The following is an 18,081-nucleotide window of genomic DNA, read 5'->3' on the forward strand; positions in this document are numbered from 1 at the left end:
AGGCGCGAAAGCTTCTGGGGCGAGACCCATCGGCCACAGCGGCTGAGCGCCAGGGCTGGGGACACCTCTGCACCCCCCGTGGTGGAGGGGACCCCTGGGAATGACGCAGTGCACCCCCCATGACCGAGGGGTCCCAGGGTGACGCAGTGCAGCCCCCCACGAGAGAGCGTCAGGCCCATCCCCGTCACCCCCCGCCCCTCCCGCGCGGTGGGCGTGGCGCGGCGGAGCGGTGGGCGTGTCCCCGCCGAGCCCCGCCCCCGGGCCGTTACTTGCGCGCGGCCCGCGCCGCCCCTCCCCTCCCCCTCCTGCGCCGGCGGCCGCGCGCTCTCCCGCTCAGCCCGGCGCCATGGCGGACCTGCCCGCTGAGGCGGACCCGGCCCCCGCCGCCCCGGCCCCCGCCGCCCCGGCCCTGCCCGCCCCGCCGGGCGGCTCGCAGCGCCTCCTCTTCTCCCACGACCTGGTGTCGGGCCGCTACCGCGGCTCGGTGCGGTTCGGCCTGGTGCGCCTCATCCACGGCGAGGACTCGGACTCGGAGGAGGAGGAGGGCGGCCGCGGCACCGGCGGCGGCGGCGCCGCCAGCTCGGGAGGCTCCGAGTCGGGCGGCCCCGGGGCCGGCGGCGCGGAGGAGGGCCGTGCCAGCCCGCTGCGGCGGGGCTACGTGCGGGTGCAGTGGTACCCGGAGGGCATCAAGCAGCACGTCAAGGAGACCAAGGTAACGGGGGCGGCGGGGGGGGGGGGGGCTGCCCGCCTCGGCCCTCCGTGTGCGTGTGTGTCCCGCACCGGGGCCTGGCTGCGGCCGCAGAGCCGGGGCGGCGCCGTGGAGGCCTCCCGGGGCAGGGCCCTGCGCGGCCGGCCGGTGTGCGGGGCTGCCGGCTCGGCTCCCCGCGCTGGGCCGCGGCGCGGGGCTGCCCCGGAGGGCCCCTCGGGGGGCTCCGGGCGCGGGGAAGGCGGCCGGGGCCCTCCGCAGGCTGACACCCCTTTCCCTGCCTTCCTGGCGCTCCTTCTGGACGCCCGGCGCGGATGTCGCCGGTGGCAAAGGAGGGCTGGGAGCGAATGGCGTGAGGAGAGGCCTGCCCGTGAAGGGGCTCCGAGCGAGCCCCCAGACCCCGCTCGCTCCCCGCGGACGTGGGGCCCGTGTCGCCATCGCCTGTTTTAGGGGGGTCAGCGGCCGAGTAGGGAAACCTCGACCACCGAAAAGATTCCAGCGGCGCGTAACCGTGGTTTGGGTCTGCCCCTGTTTACCTGAGCGTTCCCCCCCCGCCCATGAGGCACACGTAAATCTGTGACCTCGTAATTATATCCCAAGAGCCACAAGGCGCGGGTCCGCGTCAAGAACATTCCCACTTCCCAAAGTTCGCCTTGGCGTGGGGTCTCGCGCAGACCGACTGACAGCACGGAGACAAAAGCGAGCGAGGGGGCACTGTAATATAGCACAAAGGGGCCTGCGAGGAATGGGCGTTGCGCGGAACAAAACGGGCGGCCTGCGATGTCCTTGCAGCGGAGCGGGCGCTCCTCTGGGGCGGCGGGCGAAAGCGGGGCCTGCTGGTGTGCCGTCAGCTTTGCTGGTTCAGAAATGGCCCCGTCTGCGCGCCAGAGGAGAGCGGGGAGGCCGAGAGGAAGAAAGGTGTGTTGCAGTCCTACAGGCATCGGCAGGATTGCGAGTGCTAACAGAATGAGCTAAATTTAGGTGGTCGTGTCATTAGGCACGTGACCGGTTGGAGATCGGAAAGTGAAAACAGGTATTCAGAAAAGGTATTGCCGCTTGATGTATTTCTACTATAAAAAAAAAAAGGGGGACCTTCTTCCGCTAGAGAACCACAATTCAATCACCGCAGCCTTCCAATAAAACCTTCGTGTGCTGTTGCAGCAAAAATTTGTCCCAAGCTGAGTGTGGTTTTCGGCATCTAAACAAAGCTGTCTCAATTTGGGTGAATAAACACAGACTTGGGAGTTGTTATTGGGCTCCCAAGTCCAGGAGTGTTGGCTCTCGCTTCAGTCGCTGGTTAACTGTACCCTTTGCAACATTAGGAAGAGCTGGACTGGGGAGGATCAGAAGTCAGAGGCAGTTATGTAAATAAATGGTCTGTCTGTCTTTCCTTTTCATGGTCCTTCTCTCGTGTAGGCATCTTTACTGCTCAGATAGCAGACCCTGGGGAAAAGTCTCCTAAGTGCTTGAGGAATTTAGGTGTACTTATCATATTGATTTTTCCATTCAAAAAGCTGCCCACTTACAAAACTGAGAGGCATTGTGTACAATCTGCGCTGCAGCTCGGCCTTGCTAAAACCAAATCTGATGCCACTGGAAACATGTTGCAGGACTTACCATTTCCTGGTTATAATCGGGTTTTTAGCTGTCTGCTGACCCAGCCCTTTTTGCATCACACCGATGTGTGAGAACCAGCCAGGTAAGCCTGACGTGCTTGTAGTCTGCGCTGGGATGGGTGCAAACCGTCGGCGCCACGTCGTGGGCCTGGGCCTAAAGTTTGTGGGCTTTTGGGTGCTGTTGCCTGCTGTTATCTGCAGATGCTTCTCTTGGCCATGACTCTCACTCTGTAGTATCTTTGGCTGTGAGATTCTTGTTTGACATCCTTAAAAACGTTAACCTGTCCTGGTCGCAGCCAAACCACAGATTGGAGAGGGAGCTTGTTGCACCCTTTTATTACCTTTTATTTCCCTGAGCTTTTAATTCTGCAATGGGCCCCAGGTGCTCCTGGGGCCAGAGCTGTCCATAGCCCCATTGTGTGCCTGTTCTGTGTTAGATCCTGCTTTCATGTAGAAGGCTGGTGCCTGTCTGTCTCCTGTTTGTCAGGCACTTTAAGGTCTATGAACCCTGGCGTGTGTATTGGACAGAGCGAGTGTTACAACTGAGGAAGAAATAAAAATTTGCAACAACTTTGAGGTTAGTGAAACAGCACCTTGGGCTCCCAGTGCAAAGGTCAAAAGCAGCTTTCTGTACCCAACTGTAATCCTAGAGCTTTCCTGTCTTTTCTGTAAACTGTGGGCAGTTAGACATTTTTTGAGCTAGGGAACAGGTAGGCTAATCACTTTTACCGTTGATTCTAGAAGTTCAATGCTTGCTGTTACTCTTTCCAGTTGGAAATGGTAGGCAGCCTGCCACTTAAACCCAAGCACATGATTACTGAGGCTACTAAGTAATAGGCATTTTCTCTTGAAATCGAGCTAGCATTTGGTACAAAGCTCCACTAGCTCCTCCAACCAGTAAGTGGTTTATCTGAGTGCATTCCTGCCTTTGATTCCTGTGTTGATAGTCATTAGCAGTATCATGACAATGATGGGAATAAAAGAAGAGCCGGGATTTCGTACCCGCTGGCTCAGTGTCCTCCTTTCTTGCCTTCCACGACCACTTTTCCCATTCAAAACACTGGGAAATCATTGCTGCTGAATGTTGTAAAGCCCAAGCAGTCCTGGGAGCAGAAAGCTTTCCCTTCCAAACCCATTTACCGTCCATGTCTTGCCTGACCCAACAAACCTGAAGAGCTGTTCCTCTTCTATGTCTAAAGCCATCTCTGGTCTTTGTGGTACTGCTTGATTGTTAGATTTAACTTGCAACTCACCTTGTGAAATTGGTGCAAATGCGTGTGAGCACTTGATGCTTTTTCTAACAAATTAGCAGCAGTACTTGAGACCCAGCTGAACTTTAATTTCAGGATTTGTCAGCTGTAGGTTAGCATTTCTGCTGCATGCTTGAGCTGCCTTTGGGAACTTTACGAAAATGCTCAAACCTATTAGATATTAGGTCGATTGGGTGCTTTAAATGCTGCTACCCTTCCTTCTCCTGCCTCTCACCTGAAAGCCTCAGAGCTCTCTGCCACCTTTAATTTTCACAAAGCCTGTGGGAGGCTGATATGCCTCTTCTGCAGCAGGGGAGATGGGAAGTGCAGGTGTTGTGTTTCAGCGCCTTATCTGAAGGCCTTCAGCCAGCCAGGCTGCTGTCTTCCCTGCCATCTCTGCCTCGGGCAGTGAATGCTTGTGCTCATGTCTTGGTGCGATGCCGTGGTGTGCACACGCGGTGCTGATTGATTTATGTGTAGGGGACCCTATAGGGCCCCAGGATTGCCATAAGAGTCAAGATGCAGGTTTTTTTGAAGTTTTTAGCAGCCTTTTTTTGTCAGGTCCAGAATACAACTTGGTTTGGGTGGCTCTCACTGCATTCAGCTTTGCTTTGAAATGGATTCAAACTCTCAGGGCTCCTCAGACATAATCCAGTGGCTGATCAGCTTGTCACCTGGAAATTATCTGATGTTATCTCCACAAGTCTCTCCATGAATTCAACTCTGCTTCATCCCACACAGCCCTTCTGTTCCTTCCCACCCTTCACTGCTATAATTTCTTGACCTCAGATATTGAGTCAGGAATATTCTGAATTCTGAAGACGTTATACTCACATCATTTCAAGATTTTAATGAATATTTTGTTTCTTGTCTGAATTCTGCCACATAGTTACTGCTATGACCTAAACTTTTAAGTTGCAATCTTTCTGTGCTTATACCATAGGAAAAGGAAATGTTTCCTTTCACTGAAGTCCCTTTGCAGCCACTCTCAGCTCTCACTACGGGGACCCCAGCCCACCAGCTTCTGCTCTTCAGGTGCTAATCCTAGCTAGTGACTCCCTGGAACCTATTTGCGATTGAGGGATGAAAGCAGAGGGTCTTAAAAATCTTCCATCTTCAAATGGCAAGACGTCGCCATCTGGAAGCGCGGCGATGCAGCGTAGGTGCGTTGCAGCAGGTGGAGAGGGTAGCTCTGCCTTGCACGGGCAGGGTCCTTTGCAGGAGCTGTGAGGAAATGCTGGTCACAGTGCAGAACTCTAGTTTTGTTGGAGTGCACAAATTCAATGCCCGTAAACTATTAATACTGGGTTTTATTGTGTGAGGAAGCTGTATCTAACCCTCTTCTTGCATCTGACATTTCAGTTAGTCTCCCAGGGGGGTTCTTTGAAACCACCTGATGTTTATAGCTGTTAAGAGACAGAAGAGAAAAGGCTTACTGGAATTTTTGCAGTTCTGTGTAAAAATAGAACCACTGTAATGGGTGACCTTTCCATCCTGTGAGTATCCACTGCAAGGTTATATACCCTTGAGTCGATTCCCTAGTTTACTTCGATTTGTTTGGCTCTTACAATATAGACTTGGGGATCATCATCAATATTTTACTGCAAAAGTGGAATCCGGCACAACTCGAGGTATGGAAATCTCAGGAGTACTAAATAGTGCCCGCTTTTACTGTGCGGAGGATTGCTGTGTGTGCAGCGTGCAGAGCGAATTGGCAGTTCAGGAGTCGCAAGTGGCCACCTGGGCGAAGCAGTTAATTGTAACTATTCCAAATGTAGACAGGAGTGTTATTTTTAAAATGGACGAAACCTCTCCCCGAGCAAGCGGTTTTTGATGCGCGCTCGTCCAAGGTGCGCTTGCTTTCAGTGTGCTCATATAGCTTAAAAAAAGAAAAGCTAAATTAGTAATGCTCTTAGGACTAGTAAACAAGCTAATGTGCACTAAAAGCTTTAGAAGGAATCAATCAAAGCCTGTGACAGGCTTTGTAATACCTGTGTGAGTGAGGTATTTTGCTGCTACTTCCTCATACAAGTTTTTCCTTTGCTGATGTTGAGGCAGCTCCGATACAGGCTCCTGCAGAGAAGCAGCTTTAAGCAATTTTATAAAGTTACTTTTTTGGCAGAAGATTCTTTACTGAAGTTACACTGCAGAAGCTTTGACAGATGCTTTTTGGGGCAATGTCTTGCTTGCTTATGGCAGCTGTCCTCACCTCTGCTCCTCTCTTCAGAGGAAAGACCCTTTTTAATGTTCAGCATCTGTGTTGTTGCTGGGGAATAATTGGTGTTTGTGAAGCTAAAAGCCTCCTCTTGTTTGACTGTTTAATTACTTGGGGGATTTCAAAGGCTCAGAAGGTGATGACACCTTCCTAAATGCTACTTAGGAAAAACCTGCCTCATTGTTTCCACTCTACTGTTACCTCCCACCATGTGCTGGGTTTTCGTCCAAATGGGTCATTGTAAGCACTGGAGCTCATATATTCATCCAAAATCTTTGCGCTTACTTTTGAGACTGTCAGTCCCGAGTTTCCTGGAACTGAGATATGTGAGGTGATGGCTTGGGTGGTTTGTTTTTTTGTGCACTGGAGTGCTTAACCTGTGACTCGGTTCAGGCTCTAGCTTGCATAGGTTGTGTCTCCCACTCCTGAGACCTTCAGACCTGTGACAAGTTAGGAGAATGCAAACTCCGTCTTCTGGAACAAAAAAAGCCAACCTAAACCCACAGGGTAAATTGCCCATCCATAGTAATGCTTGGATTTTCTTCTGTTGGCTGTTAGGCTGCTAAATAGATTGTGCATGTTTGTGGCTGAAACCAAAACATTCTGCAAACTTGAATTTGCAAAGTTAAACTCAGCAAAAGTCAGTTCCTGTTACTGGCAGGGTTCTGGGGCTGGGTGGGGGGACTTGCCTTTGGCAGCTATTGATATGGGCTTTTTCTTTCTGAATGTGAAGTGTTTCTGTGATGGGAGCAGGAGGCTATGTGGGGGCAGAGCCGTAATGATTGTAAGGGGTGATTAGAAACATCAAATACTATGAAAAACGTGGCCGTAGAGGTGGTGGGGTTACTGGTAACTGTAATAGCTGCAGCGCTTTCAGATGTGCCCGAGTTCCAAGTTGACAGGTGTCCTTTTAGTTTTATTGCTCTTTTTGGTCTGTGCCGAATGAGTTGCACGGAGGATCCTACGCTGGAGTGGGAAGCCAGAGCGCTCGTGGCCCGGTTGGTACGTGCAGGTACGTGCGGTGCGGGCTCGGCTGTGTCTCTTGATAGAAAGTGTCTCTCACTGTGCATGTCAGGATTGTTCTTGCCGACCACGTGCATTTGTGCTTATGGAGTGGTGTCTGCTGCGCTCTCTGCGCTCTCTGCCCCAGCCTTTGGAGTGCTTGGACCAGGTGATGGAAGTGGCCCAAGTGGAGACTGTGAATGTTTGCTGGGCTGAAGTATTCGGGCATGGTGTAGATGGAAACAAACGTGTGGATGGTGAATGTGCGCTTGATAACTCTGTGTTGGTTATGTGCTTGTGAGAGAGAGGTGGGGGAAGTACAGGTGATGTTACGTTTGTCTTCCGCCCTTAGTTGTGTATGGTTTAAAGCAACTTAATAGAGAGATCTAATAAGCACCTGCAGCTGGAATTCCTCCCCATACAGAGTATGACATGTGGGTTAAGGCCAAAAACATGGGTTGAGAGTGGTTAGATTTTAAGACTAAGAAATCTGTACTTCTGTGTGCTAGACTGTGCTTGTTGGGTTGTGTTTTAAAGAAATGACATCACCTTTATCGTTCATCTGTCTGCATTGGCCAGGGCACGTTGCACCAGAGCAGCTCTGTGACTCTGGACGGGGTTGCAGTGTAGTTCAGGCTATGGGGAAGACTTAAGCTAAGTAGTATTGATGCCTGTATGCTGCGAGCTTAGAGCATGCACCAGGGATCTGCTAACCTGCTGGTCTAAACTTTAATGAGTGAATAGTTAGAGATGTGTGGAAGTGGTATCCAGAGCAGTATCCTGATGAAACTCTAGTTTTGGGGGTCTTTTTTGGGCTTGCTTGCTCTGTTAGCTTCTGGCATGGGGTAGAAGGTTGCTTGGGTATATAAGGGGAGCTGGTGGAAGCCAGGAGACGAAATGGTTTTTGTGCATATACGTTGACATCTTGAAAGTGGGACACATCAAACCACATGTTAAATAATTTGCCCAGTTTTTCAAGGGGTAGCTCCCTGCTACAGAGATACATTGGATGCTCTAGGTAGGCAGGCAGGCTTCTTTGTGATTGCAAAGCTGCGTTTGTTCCCTGCTTTTGCCATCATCTTTAAGATCACGACCTGTTTCTTTCCTCAACAGCTGGTGCTGTAACTCTTTGTGAAACGAATGGGCAATGTGAAGGCTCTTGGTAGGAGGTGGGAGCAAGGAGTAGCAGGGCAGCAGGCTGGCAGAGGATAGGAGCACTCAGTATATTACTGTAGCTTCCAGGCCAGGAAAAAAATGTAATTCACGGAGGTAAATTTGAAAGAAGGAAACCCTGCGCAGCTTGCTTTTGCAGTGGTATCACTTCACAGCCTCTGGTTACAGTCTCTCGACTTGAAGAGAAACTAGGTAGCTATGCCCGTGGTCCATTAAGCAGCATTCATTTTGTACCATAAAATCGCAACGGTGGTACCATGTGGTTCTGTATTCAGCACACATCAAACGCAGCCTCCGTGGTTTGTTCTTACCGCTGCCTGTAAAGCTATTAGCTTTCCTGCTTGTGAGGGAGGGGTCTGGAGACTGCCAAGTGAAGAGGGCTATTTAATCCCCAGCTGAAAAGATGAGGAGCTTAAGGCTTTTAACCGTGTTTCTTAGCCCAAAGCTGAGAGTTCCTGGTGCATCGTTCCTGTTGAAGTGAGTGGGTGCAGTTTTCATTCGTCAGTGGACGATGAACCTTCTGCTTAGTGAAATACACTAATACTGGGAGAGCTGGGATTAGTTCCGTCGTGACTGATTTATTTTTTTACCTACTTCTGAAAGGATATAACTGCTTTGAGAATAAAATAATTTTGCGTGTGAATCATTTTGGTTGTAAGAAACGATGCTGCTTCTCTGCTGATAAGAATACTTAGCAAGTAAGCAGCACTTTTCATCTTCAAAGCGTTTTCCGGGCTCTGACGTGGCAGTGCCTCTCTGGCTGTGTGTGTTGGAAAGGTGACAAAAACTGTCCCCCTCAGGTGGCTCTGGGCAAGCCAGCCTGCGTCAGTGCTGCCAGGCCCCGGTGGTGTGTTCTGGTGTGTGCTCAGTGCCTCCCCTGTTTGACCCTTTCTGGTCAGGGCTGGAAGGCATGAGCTGTCTGGATGGTGGAAAAACTTTGGATGTTCCTCAGTGTGGCTGTAGCTGGAGACAAATTATTCTCGCCCCAAGCCATAGTACATTGGTTATGCAGCATATCTGTAAAATGGGATGCTTGGAAACTGGATGGCTGTATCTCTTGCTGTTGAGGAACTCAGTTTGATTTGACTTTACTTTTGTGAGTAGCGAAGCTGCGTAACCTAGCATTTTGGTAAAGTTACTTCAGATATAAATCTAGTGAGCTGTGAGTTTTGCAGGGCTGAGTTAGAAAGAAACATAGTGAAGGGCAGCCTAGATGTAGGCTGTTAACTTAGAGGTGTTCTAGAATGAAGTGGGTGTTTCAGGCCTCTTGGCTCAAGATATGTTGTTAAATAACAGGTCCTAGATCTCAGTCCTTGGTGAAATTGTTGGCAGCAGCTACGCTGAAACACAGCTGGAGCTTGAGTAGCACTTCGATCACCAGGGAGCCCTTGTGTTTTCCTTCATCTGCTTTACTCCACGTGGCAATAAAACGGCCACTTCTGCCTTCCCTGCTGCTGGAGAGGGGTCGGAGGGCTCAGCCCCTGCTGCGCAGGGCTCTGCTGCCCATCTCAAGCGGCCAGTGCCACTGCCAGCCCCTGCCCTCACACCTTCGCTTTGCAGTGTTTGAGGTGAGTGTGCATGGAGTATTTTTGCATTAGTGTTTTTGTTCAGAGTGGCTCAGAGTTTCAGCGAGGCCCTATTTGTCCTCTGGCTTTGCCCTTCTGTCTGCTTTTGAAGATGCAAGTTGTTTTTTTTTCCCTTGGAAGGTGGGCTACATGTCTAATCCAAGTCAATAATTCTCATGACTGTTGCAAGAAATATTCATGCTTCTGTTCGGCATCTGAGTCCAAGTTCCTTGAAACAGCATTAGTGTTGAGACAAAATAGCAACATCTTCTAAATTTAGAGTTACTATGCAGTTGTGTAACTGGCTGGAAATGGTACTTAATGAACTGCCTCTTCGTGTTTGTTTTGTCCTTAACACATGCCACTTCTGTCAGAAGCCTTTCGTCTACCCTTGTGCTGCAGGTTGTAAAAGTTGCTCTGGTTTCCCATGCTGAAGTACAATCTTGTCCTGGTGAAATGTATGTGGGCTCCAGTTTAAAGCAGAAAACGGGAGCTGGGGAGAGGGAGGAATCTCCGTCCTTCCTGGAAAACTTCTGGTTTTGTGTGGTTTTCTTTAAAGTCTGCAGATGTGGATGATTCACTTGCTTCCTGTAAGAGGTGGGCTGGCCAGCATTTCGGGTATATTCCAAAGAGCCTTGGAAGCTCTTCCTAAGGAGGTGTAGTAGTGTGTAATGTTTCCTCCTTGGGGTTTATTTAATGTAGCTTGTGATTGATGAACATAGACCTGAATTATCCTGACCATGGAAGCTTTCTGAACTGGAGAAAACTTCACAAGATGAAGCAAGCTGCATCCTGGATGAAGCCGGTTGCTTCCTAGACTGTACCTCTGTGTGTTGCTGAAATATAAGAAAGAAAAGAGCACCTCGCAGAATTACACAGCAGGGGAGGTGACGTTGCACAGGAAATACCAGAATTCCTGGCTGCTTAGATTAGGAAGAAACATCAAGATTTTTTTAATATATTAACTGATATCTTTATCATCCTAGTGTGCCAGCTGTCAATGTTTTGAGATCTTGCTTTACGTGTAAAAATTAGACAATCAGAATCAGAGTGCATTATTGGCTCAGTAACTACCTTTTCACCCAGAACATCTGACCTGTGCAGCTGAATTGGCTCATTTGCCCTTTTGACTCCGGGGCTAGAAGCTTCCGCTGGTTCTGTGTGGTGTTGGGGATTGTGCTGGTACATGACCGAAATGTCTCATTTGGTTCACAAACGAAATCTGCCCTGTAATGATAAAGCGAAGTGCGAAGTACAGGGTGACTTCAGTGAAATGTGTGCGGGGCAGGCACTCCCTGTGATTACTCATGGGCACTCCAGGCCAGTGCTGGTGAGGGCATCCTGAGCCAGTCCCTGCTGTCACTACAGCAGCAGCCTGCTCGTGGATCCGTCAGGGAAGGTCTGTCATAAAAGTTAACTGTTTGCTTTGATTTCTTCAGCTAGGAAGGTGTCCCAGTCTTGATGAGAAAACTTGTAATTTCTCGTGAAAGCGTGCAAGCAGTTTACAGCCATCTCTTCTGTGAAAAGCAAACCTTGCTCCTAAATAGCTTCTTGTCTTTAAAAACGTTGCTATTATGCGGTGAAGCACAATTGTGTCCCTTTTCACCCTCCGACTGTACATCACTAACTTCCTTCGAGTCTCATCGGCTCTCTCCCTGCTCATCTGGTCCGCACCTACTGCAGCTCGCACTGTGCTTTTGCGATCAGAGTTGGCTCTGGCTGCCTGATCGGTACCTGTTGAATGGTATTAATGTTTCCTTCCTGAGGCTGCTTTTGTCTGAGCCCAAGTATTAGATGAAAACTTAACGCTTCCCATATCAAGCTCTTGTATTTCACAGGAGCGTTAGGTGATCAGCTCTCATGTTTCTTGTTTTGTTGGGGATCTTGGAGAAAGATAATTATAGGAAATAAGTATTACAAATATGATAACAGATGTGGTCACTGTAATGCATGTGTAAAATCTTTAATTGAAGGAGTCTTTCTGTTTTCCGGTGTTGACACTTTGAACTTTGGAAGAAATCCAGTCTAAGTTTCTGGCTTCCTCTTAATCATGCTGTCTGTATTTTTTGTCTATTATCAGTAACATAATTTAGTACCAGATTGCCATCCATAGATACGGGTTACTATTTGGAATCTATCTGCTCTTGCACAATGGTTAAAATAACTGTGAGTTGAATTATGCCTTATGTTAGCGTAGTGGATGTGGCCTGAATGTGTGGTGCACTAATTCTGTGCATCCTACTGTTTAATTGGCATTCAGGTGCAGGCACACAATGTGTACTCATACCTAGGGTTTTCTCTCTCCAGTGATGCTTTGGCTTCTTTTGTTTCTGCCCCACTCAGAGCAGTTGCTTTCCGTTGAGATTACAGCAGTCTTTCTGATTAGCATATGTACAACCATGCAAGCAGGCAGTTTTGTAGAGAAAATACTCTTATCTGAAACCCGCATAGCTGGCATACTTGCTGTAAAGCAAGCGCTCACTGCAAAAGCTATTTTTTTTTCCTTTTGTGGTTGTGGAGATGGTCGGAAGCTGATGGTGAGCCCCACATGTTGGGTTTGTGGTGTGGTTTAGCCCCAGTCAGCACCTAAGCCCCACGCAGCCGCTCGCTCGCTGCCCCCACCCCAGAGGGATGGGAGAGAATCGGAAGAACAAAGTAAGAAAACTTGTGGGTTGAGATAAGAACAGTTTAATAATTAAAATAGTAATAGTAGTAATGGTAATGATTATAATAATGATTATTATAATAATATAATGAAAAGGAAAATAACATGAGAGAGGAAGAAATTAAACTGGGGCGGGGGGGGGGAGTGCGCCAAGTGATGCAACTGCTCATCACCTGCCAACCCATGCTGCTAGACCCCGAGCTGTGATTGTTGCTTCCCCCAGTTAATATACTGGGCATGACCCTGTATGGTCTGGAATGTCCCTTTGGCCAGTTGGGGTCAGCTGTCCTGGCTGTGCCCCCTCCCCTCCCGGCTTCTTGTGCCCCTGGCAGAGCCTGGGAGGCTGGAAAAGTCCTTGACTAGTGTAAGCACTGCTTGGCAACAAACAACCAAAACATCTCCACGTTACCAACACTGTTTTCAGCACAAATCCGAAACACAGCCCCATATGAGCTACTGTGAAGAAAACTGACTCTGTCCCAGCCAAAACCACGGGAGCAGGACAGTTTGACAAACAGCATTGACCCTCTTGGCCATAGTCAGTTGGGTGGGCCGGTCTCATCACCCACCCCACCTCTGATGGTTACTGTTGAGTGTACTTCACTGCCCGTGGTGACTGACATGAACCTTAACTTTCTCTTGTGATAATCTCTTCTAATCCAGCGTTGGCAAGTGCTGTCAGAGCTGTGATGAGAAATGAAGGGACTAAAAAGATCAGCTTTAAAGGTGGTGTTTGTGGGGCAGGTTCCAGTCTCTGCACTCCCGTACCTGCTTCTCTAAATGTCTGTCGTGCACTTATGCTGCTAAGGGTGAGTGTGTGGAGGGGGCAACAAACTCGGGGTAGAAAGCTCTTGCTTTCCAGAACTTGGGTCTTTACGACTGCGTAGTACCATTTGGGCTAGCAAGGCATTTTGTAGAAGCATTTATGAGCATTCTTAGAAGTCTGCTGTGAGGCTCCTATCTGCGTGTCCTTGGTGCTGGGAGAATCGTGTTGATGTGATGATGGCAGTGAACTGAACACCCCAGGAGCTGGAGAGTCTGTGATAGTTGTTCTGGAAAGCAGCTGAAGAAATCTTTATGAAATGCTATTTGTTCTCGTCAGTGCTGCTAACTTAGCTCGTCTACAGCTCAGTTCAGAGTGCCCACCTCTGCTCTACAGTGCTAGAAATGCTCGAATGAAGGCTTAAAACAAAAGATCAAGGATTAGACACAGAATGACATTCGTAGCGTCATTGTCCAACCTGTATATGCTACTGAGCATGGTAGAAAAGACACCAAATTGCAGTTCTTAAGAGCCAAGCTAGCAAATGCTTAGCTCAGCTGGTTCCTGCTGTGCTCTGAGAGGATCAGGTGTGTTACTGCTGCTGTAGACAAGTTTGTTGTGGTAGCAAGTCTTTTTTTCATAGCTCTTTCATTTTTATAGCGTTTTGCTGCTTCAGAGGCCCTGAAGTGTTGATACCCTTAGATTAGGTATTGTTTTCTCCCCACCCCAGATCTCTGGTGCCTCAAACACCCTTTCTCCCCACCCATTTATCCTCACATCCCTTATCTTTGCTATTTTCATTTTCCTCTGGGAGTTAAATTATGCAGGGCAATAGCAAGTTCATTGCTCATGAGAGCGGTCCCTGCCCTGCTCGGGACGGTGGCAGACCTCTCCAATGCTTTGCCTCCCCGGCTGGCAGGGCATCCATTTGCCCTCTTGTTTTTCCACTTATATCAAAGATCCTTGGGTATTCTCAAAATGCTTAATTGGTTAGGTATGACCTTCTAGTCTGGGAGTGTTGCATCTGAACTGGGTTTTTAGGTTTTCTTGCCAATAAACAATGCTGGTATGTGAGCTAAAACAGCATTTTTTTCCACCGCAGTGTTTTAGAATATTTGAAATAGAGCAGGGTAAAACAAAGGATGTTTATTATGTTCCCACACGGAGTTGATGCTCTGGCAGGAACATTGCAAGGTTAGCACGTGCTATGTGCACAGCTAGTACTGCTCCCTCCAGCCTAGCCCTGTCCAAACATTGCCTTTGAGTTTATCTTGTGCTTTCAGGAGAAGGCGGCACTTGTCATATTCAGCTATGCTGTGATTTAGCAAAGTGGCAAATCTCCATTAGAGCCCAGGAAGAGGAAGAGCTTTTAATCATAAGTGACAATGTGTGGTCTGTGATTTGCACCCAGGCCTCAAGTGATGGGTGAAATTACCCTTCCTGACACCCACCTTGCTGTAAATAGCTATTTTAACTGGGGACAGGTGCTACCGAAGAGTCACTTGGGTGAAATCTGCATGATGGGTTGAATGTGTGTCTCTGAGCAGAGAGGGGCATTGTCTTGATGTATTGAAAGCTGCGCGGCTCTGCCAGGGGATGTTGTGATGGTGAGATAGCTGTTTATCAGAGCTTCTGTTTGAAGTGTTTTAAAACTAGTATTTTCTTGAATCATCTCAGTGCTTCATTCAGAAAAGCTGCTGCTGCTGTTAAAATGTACACTAATAGATATGTTTTGTTTTTATCCCACCCGCTCCCCCAGCATGAGTGATTTTGGGGGTTTTTTAGGAAGCTCTACACTTTTTCAGCTCCTTACTTTTGTGCATATCACATGGGGCTTTTTTCCATTATTATGAAAAGAAGCGTTGTTTGAGTGCCCAGACTGTTGGTAACATCTAGCAATATGCTTTTTGATGCAGTGTTCAAGTATCTTCACAATTCTTTTTATAATTGTCCTCTGAAAGAGTAAGCTATGGTGACTTCCCCATTGAAATACACATCTGTCACATGCTGTGATGTTATTGTCATTATTATATATACACAGATAGATATCTAATATATATTGTTGTTGTCAGGCATTACTGTCTCTGCAGTGTTGCTGTGGGACTAGGCTTCCGATGCTGAGGTTTTTTGCAAGAGGAAAACTGCAGTTTGCCTTGATCCATTCAACCCTGAAGTGCTACTTGAACTTTGTGGAGTGGTCTGTGATTGGTGCATGTGGTAGAAGAAACGTAGGATTCAGTTGCAAATTCTGCTTGCCTGTGTCGCGATCGCTTTCTGAGATGAACTCCACCAATGATTGCACACTCTTGAGATGGGAGCAGCAGCTTCTTTTTAAACTTCATTGGTATCTTTTTTTAAGCCACTGTATCAAAAGTGTCTTTGCTAGATGAAATAGATCTGGGACTTCTGAATTATAGGCTTTGACTTTTAAGCCAACTTATGATCTTTGGGCTGTTGAGGTTCAAAAGGTGTGTGACACTTAAATGCTTTAACACTGAGGTACTTAGAGGCTTCAGGTGGCTGGATGGAGAACTTGACTGGAGAGTACCTTTTTTGCAGTTACCTTTATTGCTTTAAGTGAGCTAGTACGGTATCGGTAAACATCTCTAACACCCAAAGCTTGTGGAAGTCATCTCTGCATTGCCCTGCTTGTGACTCTGAGGGAGGCTTAGTGGTGATGCCTGCGGGTGACACAATTGTGACAATATAAAAAAGGTTCTGGAACGTGGCTGTAGCAGGAGACTCAAGCGCTGATGGACAAGCATGTACCACACCGCCGTATAGATGATATTTAGTAATTCCCATTTTTGTGTACCAACTCGGCCTAGGTTGCTGACCAGGCTGAAAGCTAGGAAGAACTGAGTTTGGGGCTGAAACAACATGTACGCTTTGTTTGTGGAAGACACAAGTATGGTAAGGATATAAGTGGAGGCAGCATCCTGAGGGGTGCAGAAATCAGGGTGGTAAGAGCTGCAGTTTCTTTAAAATTGTTTCACCCAGAAAAGTGGCGTTTGCCTCTTCTCCTGGGTTGAAGAACGCAGATTTCTGATAGAACTGTATGGTTGTCTGCTATTCAATTAATAATTTACGAATTATTGCAGTACTTCAATACAAACCATCCGCGAGTGCAACCCTTGCAGGCAGGGCATGGTTTCAGAGGTGACTTGTATTTCTGCCGGACCCTGCCACAAACAGTTTGTGTTACTGCTCATCAGGTGCTCCGAAAGGGAGATCCTTCTTGTCATGTTTCAGCTTGAATATAAATGTTGGCTTACATTTGCCTAAAAGTCTGGGGTTAAATTTAGCTTCTAAAACAGGTAAGTGTTGCAGTGTGGGCTCTTCGTGTTTTTTGGCAGTTGGGAAAAGTAACCGTATCTTGTTTTAAGGTCTGAACATTGACAAAAGTAAAGAGATCAGTTTACAGTGTGCTTAAGTTCATTAATTAAGCTATTCAGTGGCCCTTGAGGATGTCGTACAACAGGCTCCATAAACCCTTCTGTGTGGATTTTCAGTGGGGTTGGTTATTTCTTGTTGGTAGAGAATAGTAGCTCTGTGGGCAGGCAGCCCCTCAGGGGTTGAAGCCTTTGGAAAACTGCTTGTCCCACCTCCTCCAGTTGCTTGGACTCTGGGCCAGAAGCAGTTAGTTAATGGCTTTGTACTCCCAGGTTATGCTTCTCTGGCTGAGATTTGAAAAAAAAAAACCACTTAAATATGGCAGGGAAAATGAAAGTTCCAGAAAGGGCTGTGCAAGGAGAGGGAGGAAGACAAGCAGACTTCTCTTCATCCCTTGCTGCTTTGCTGAGACCGTCATGCTCTGGTAGAGCACAGCGTGACAGTGGGAGCTTGCAGATGGCTGAGTTTGGGATCTTTGTTTCATCTCCCCAAGTCTGGCACCCAGGATGGAAAAGTTGGAGAGAAGATGCAACGCTGAATGGCACCAGGAACCTGGGAGGTGCCGGTGCTGCAGCGAAGAGGTAGGATGTGGTAGGAACGGTGCCCGTGGTGCGGGGGGTCCTGCGCAGTGCGAGGCGAGGCTCTGCCGTGTGGTAGGTGGCCTGGACTGGGATGGCGTCTGGCTGCCAGACCTGCCCTGACCGCTGGCTTGGCGCAGGCACGGCCCTCTTCGCTAACACCCACCAGCCTGTGTCTCAGTGGAGCTGTGTTTATGAAGAAAAGTTTACACCAGAACAAAGGAGAGGGCGTGCTTGTTTTCTTCCAGTTGGAGGGAACTTTAAGCCTGATCTCTCCTTAGTTTGTTCTGTCTGGGAAGATGTGAACAAAAGGGAAAATCGTGGGATTTTTTTCATCTGTGGCTTTCTTACCACACCCCTGGTGATCTTATATCTGTTTAAATCTCAGATGTATCTCTGTGCAACATAATCCACGTCGTTTTGCGACAGCTTATTGTATGCACATTCCCTATGCACCTCCTGATCTTAACTGCTTAGTATAATAGAGCAGGAGTTATTTTTACTGCTGTCAGTATTGTTGAGCTTCGCAGCGTTGGGTGTATCCTGTTCTGCATCATGCATCAACAAAGCTAACAACCTTCGGAGGTATCACGGATCTTTATTGCTGATGGAGAGGGCAGAAATATGCTGTGGTTTAGCTTCTGAACACTGATAATTTTTTTTAAATATCTGAAATTGATACAGGATTGAAACAGTGTCAGTCTGAAACACGTCCTGATGGGGAGAGCACATTGATCAAATCAGTGTTTTCCAAAGGCTATGGCAGTGGGCTGTGTTATTCTGTCACTGCCTTTTCTAGCCCTTCTCAGTTCCAGGGCTTGGTTGCGGCCCTGATGCCCTCGGAGTGGGCTGTTGTCCCTGTAGCCTGATGCCCTGCAGACAGGCTGTGTCTGTGTGTCCATGCCGTGCCTGCCAGGACCACAGAGCAGCCCAGGCTGGAGCTGTGAGGGATGGGCCGGGCTCCCTGGACACCCTGCCCCACAGCAGGTTTGCACAGATTTATTCTCTTTTGAGCCTTCTGTGGTTCCTTTGTGGCTTTTGGGGGTTTTCTTAGAGTGGGGCTGGGGCAGGGGGGTGTTGTTTTGCTGCCTCTGCATTAGTAGAGAGGGGAGGCTTATCTTGGCAGCAGTTTGAATTTCCCACAACTTTTGGGAA

The 18,081-nt window shown here is 48.4% G+C and overlaps 1 protein-coding gene across 1 annotated transcript in view; it reads left to right on the plus strand.

Moving 5' to 3' along the window:
• Positions 1 to 293: 293 nt before the first annotated feature.
• The window catches only part of UBE2O (ubiquitin conjugating enzyme E2 O), a 67,135-nt gene continuing 49,347 nt past the window's right edge, over positions 294 to 18,081 (plus strand). The window contains exon 1 of the mRNA XM_064467410.1: positions 294 to 712. Within this exon, the coding sequence (XP_064323480.1) occupies positions 347 to 712 (366 nt within the window). The 5' untranslated portion in view covers positions 294 to 346. The remainder of the gene's footprint in view (positions 713 to 18,081) is intronic.

This window comes from Phalacrocorax carbo, chromosome 16, assembly GCF_963921805.1.
Source record: "Phalacrocorax carbo chromosome 16, bPhaCar2.1, whole genome shotgun sequence".
NCBI classification, from domain to species: domain Eukaryota; kingdom Metazoa; phylum Chordata; class Aves; order Suliformes; family Phalacrocoracidae; genus Phalacrocorax; species Phalacrocorax carbo.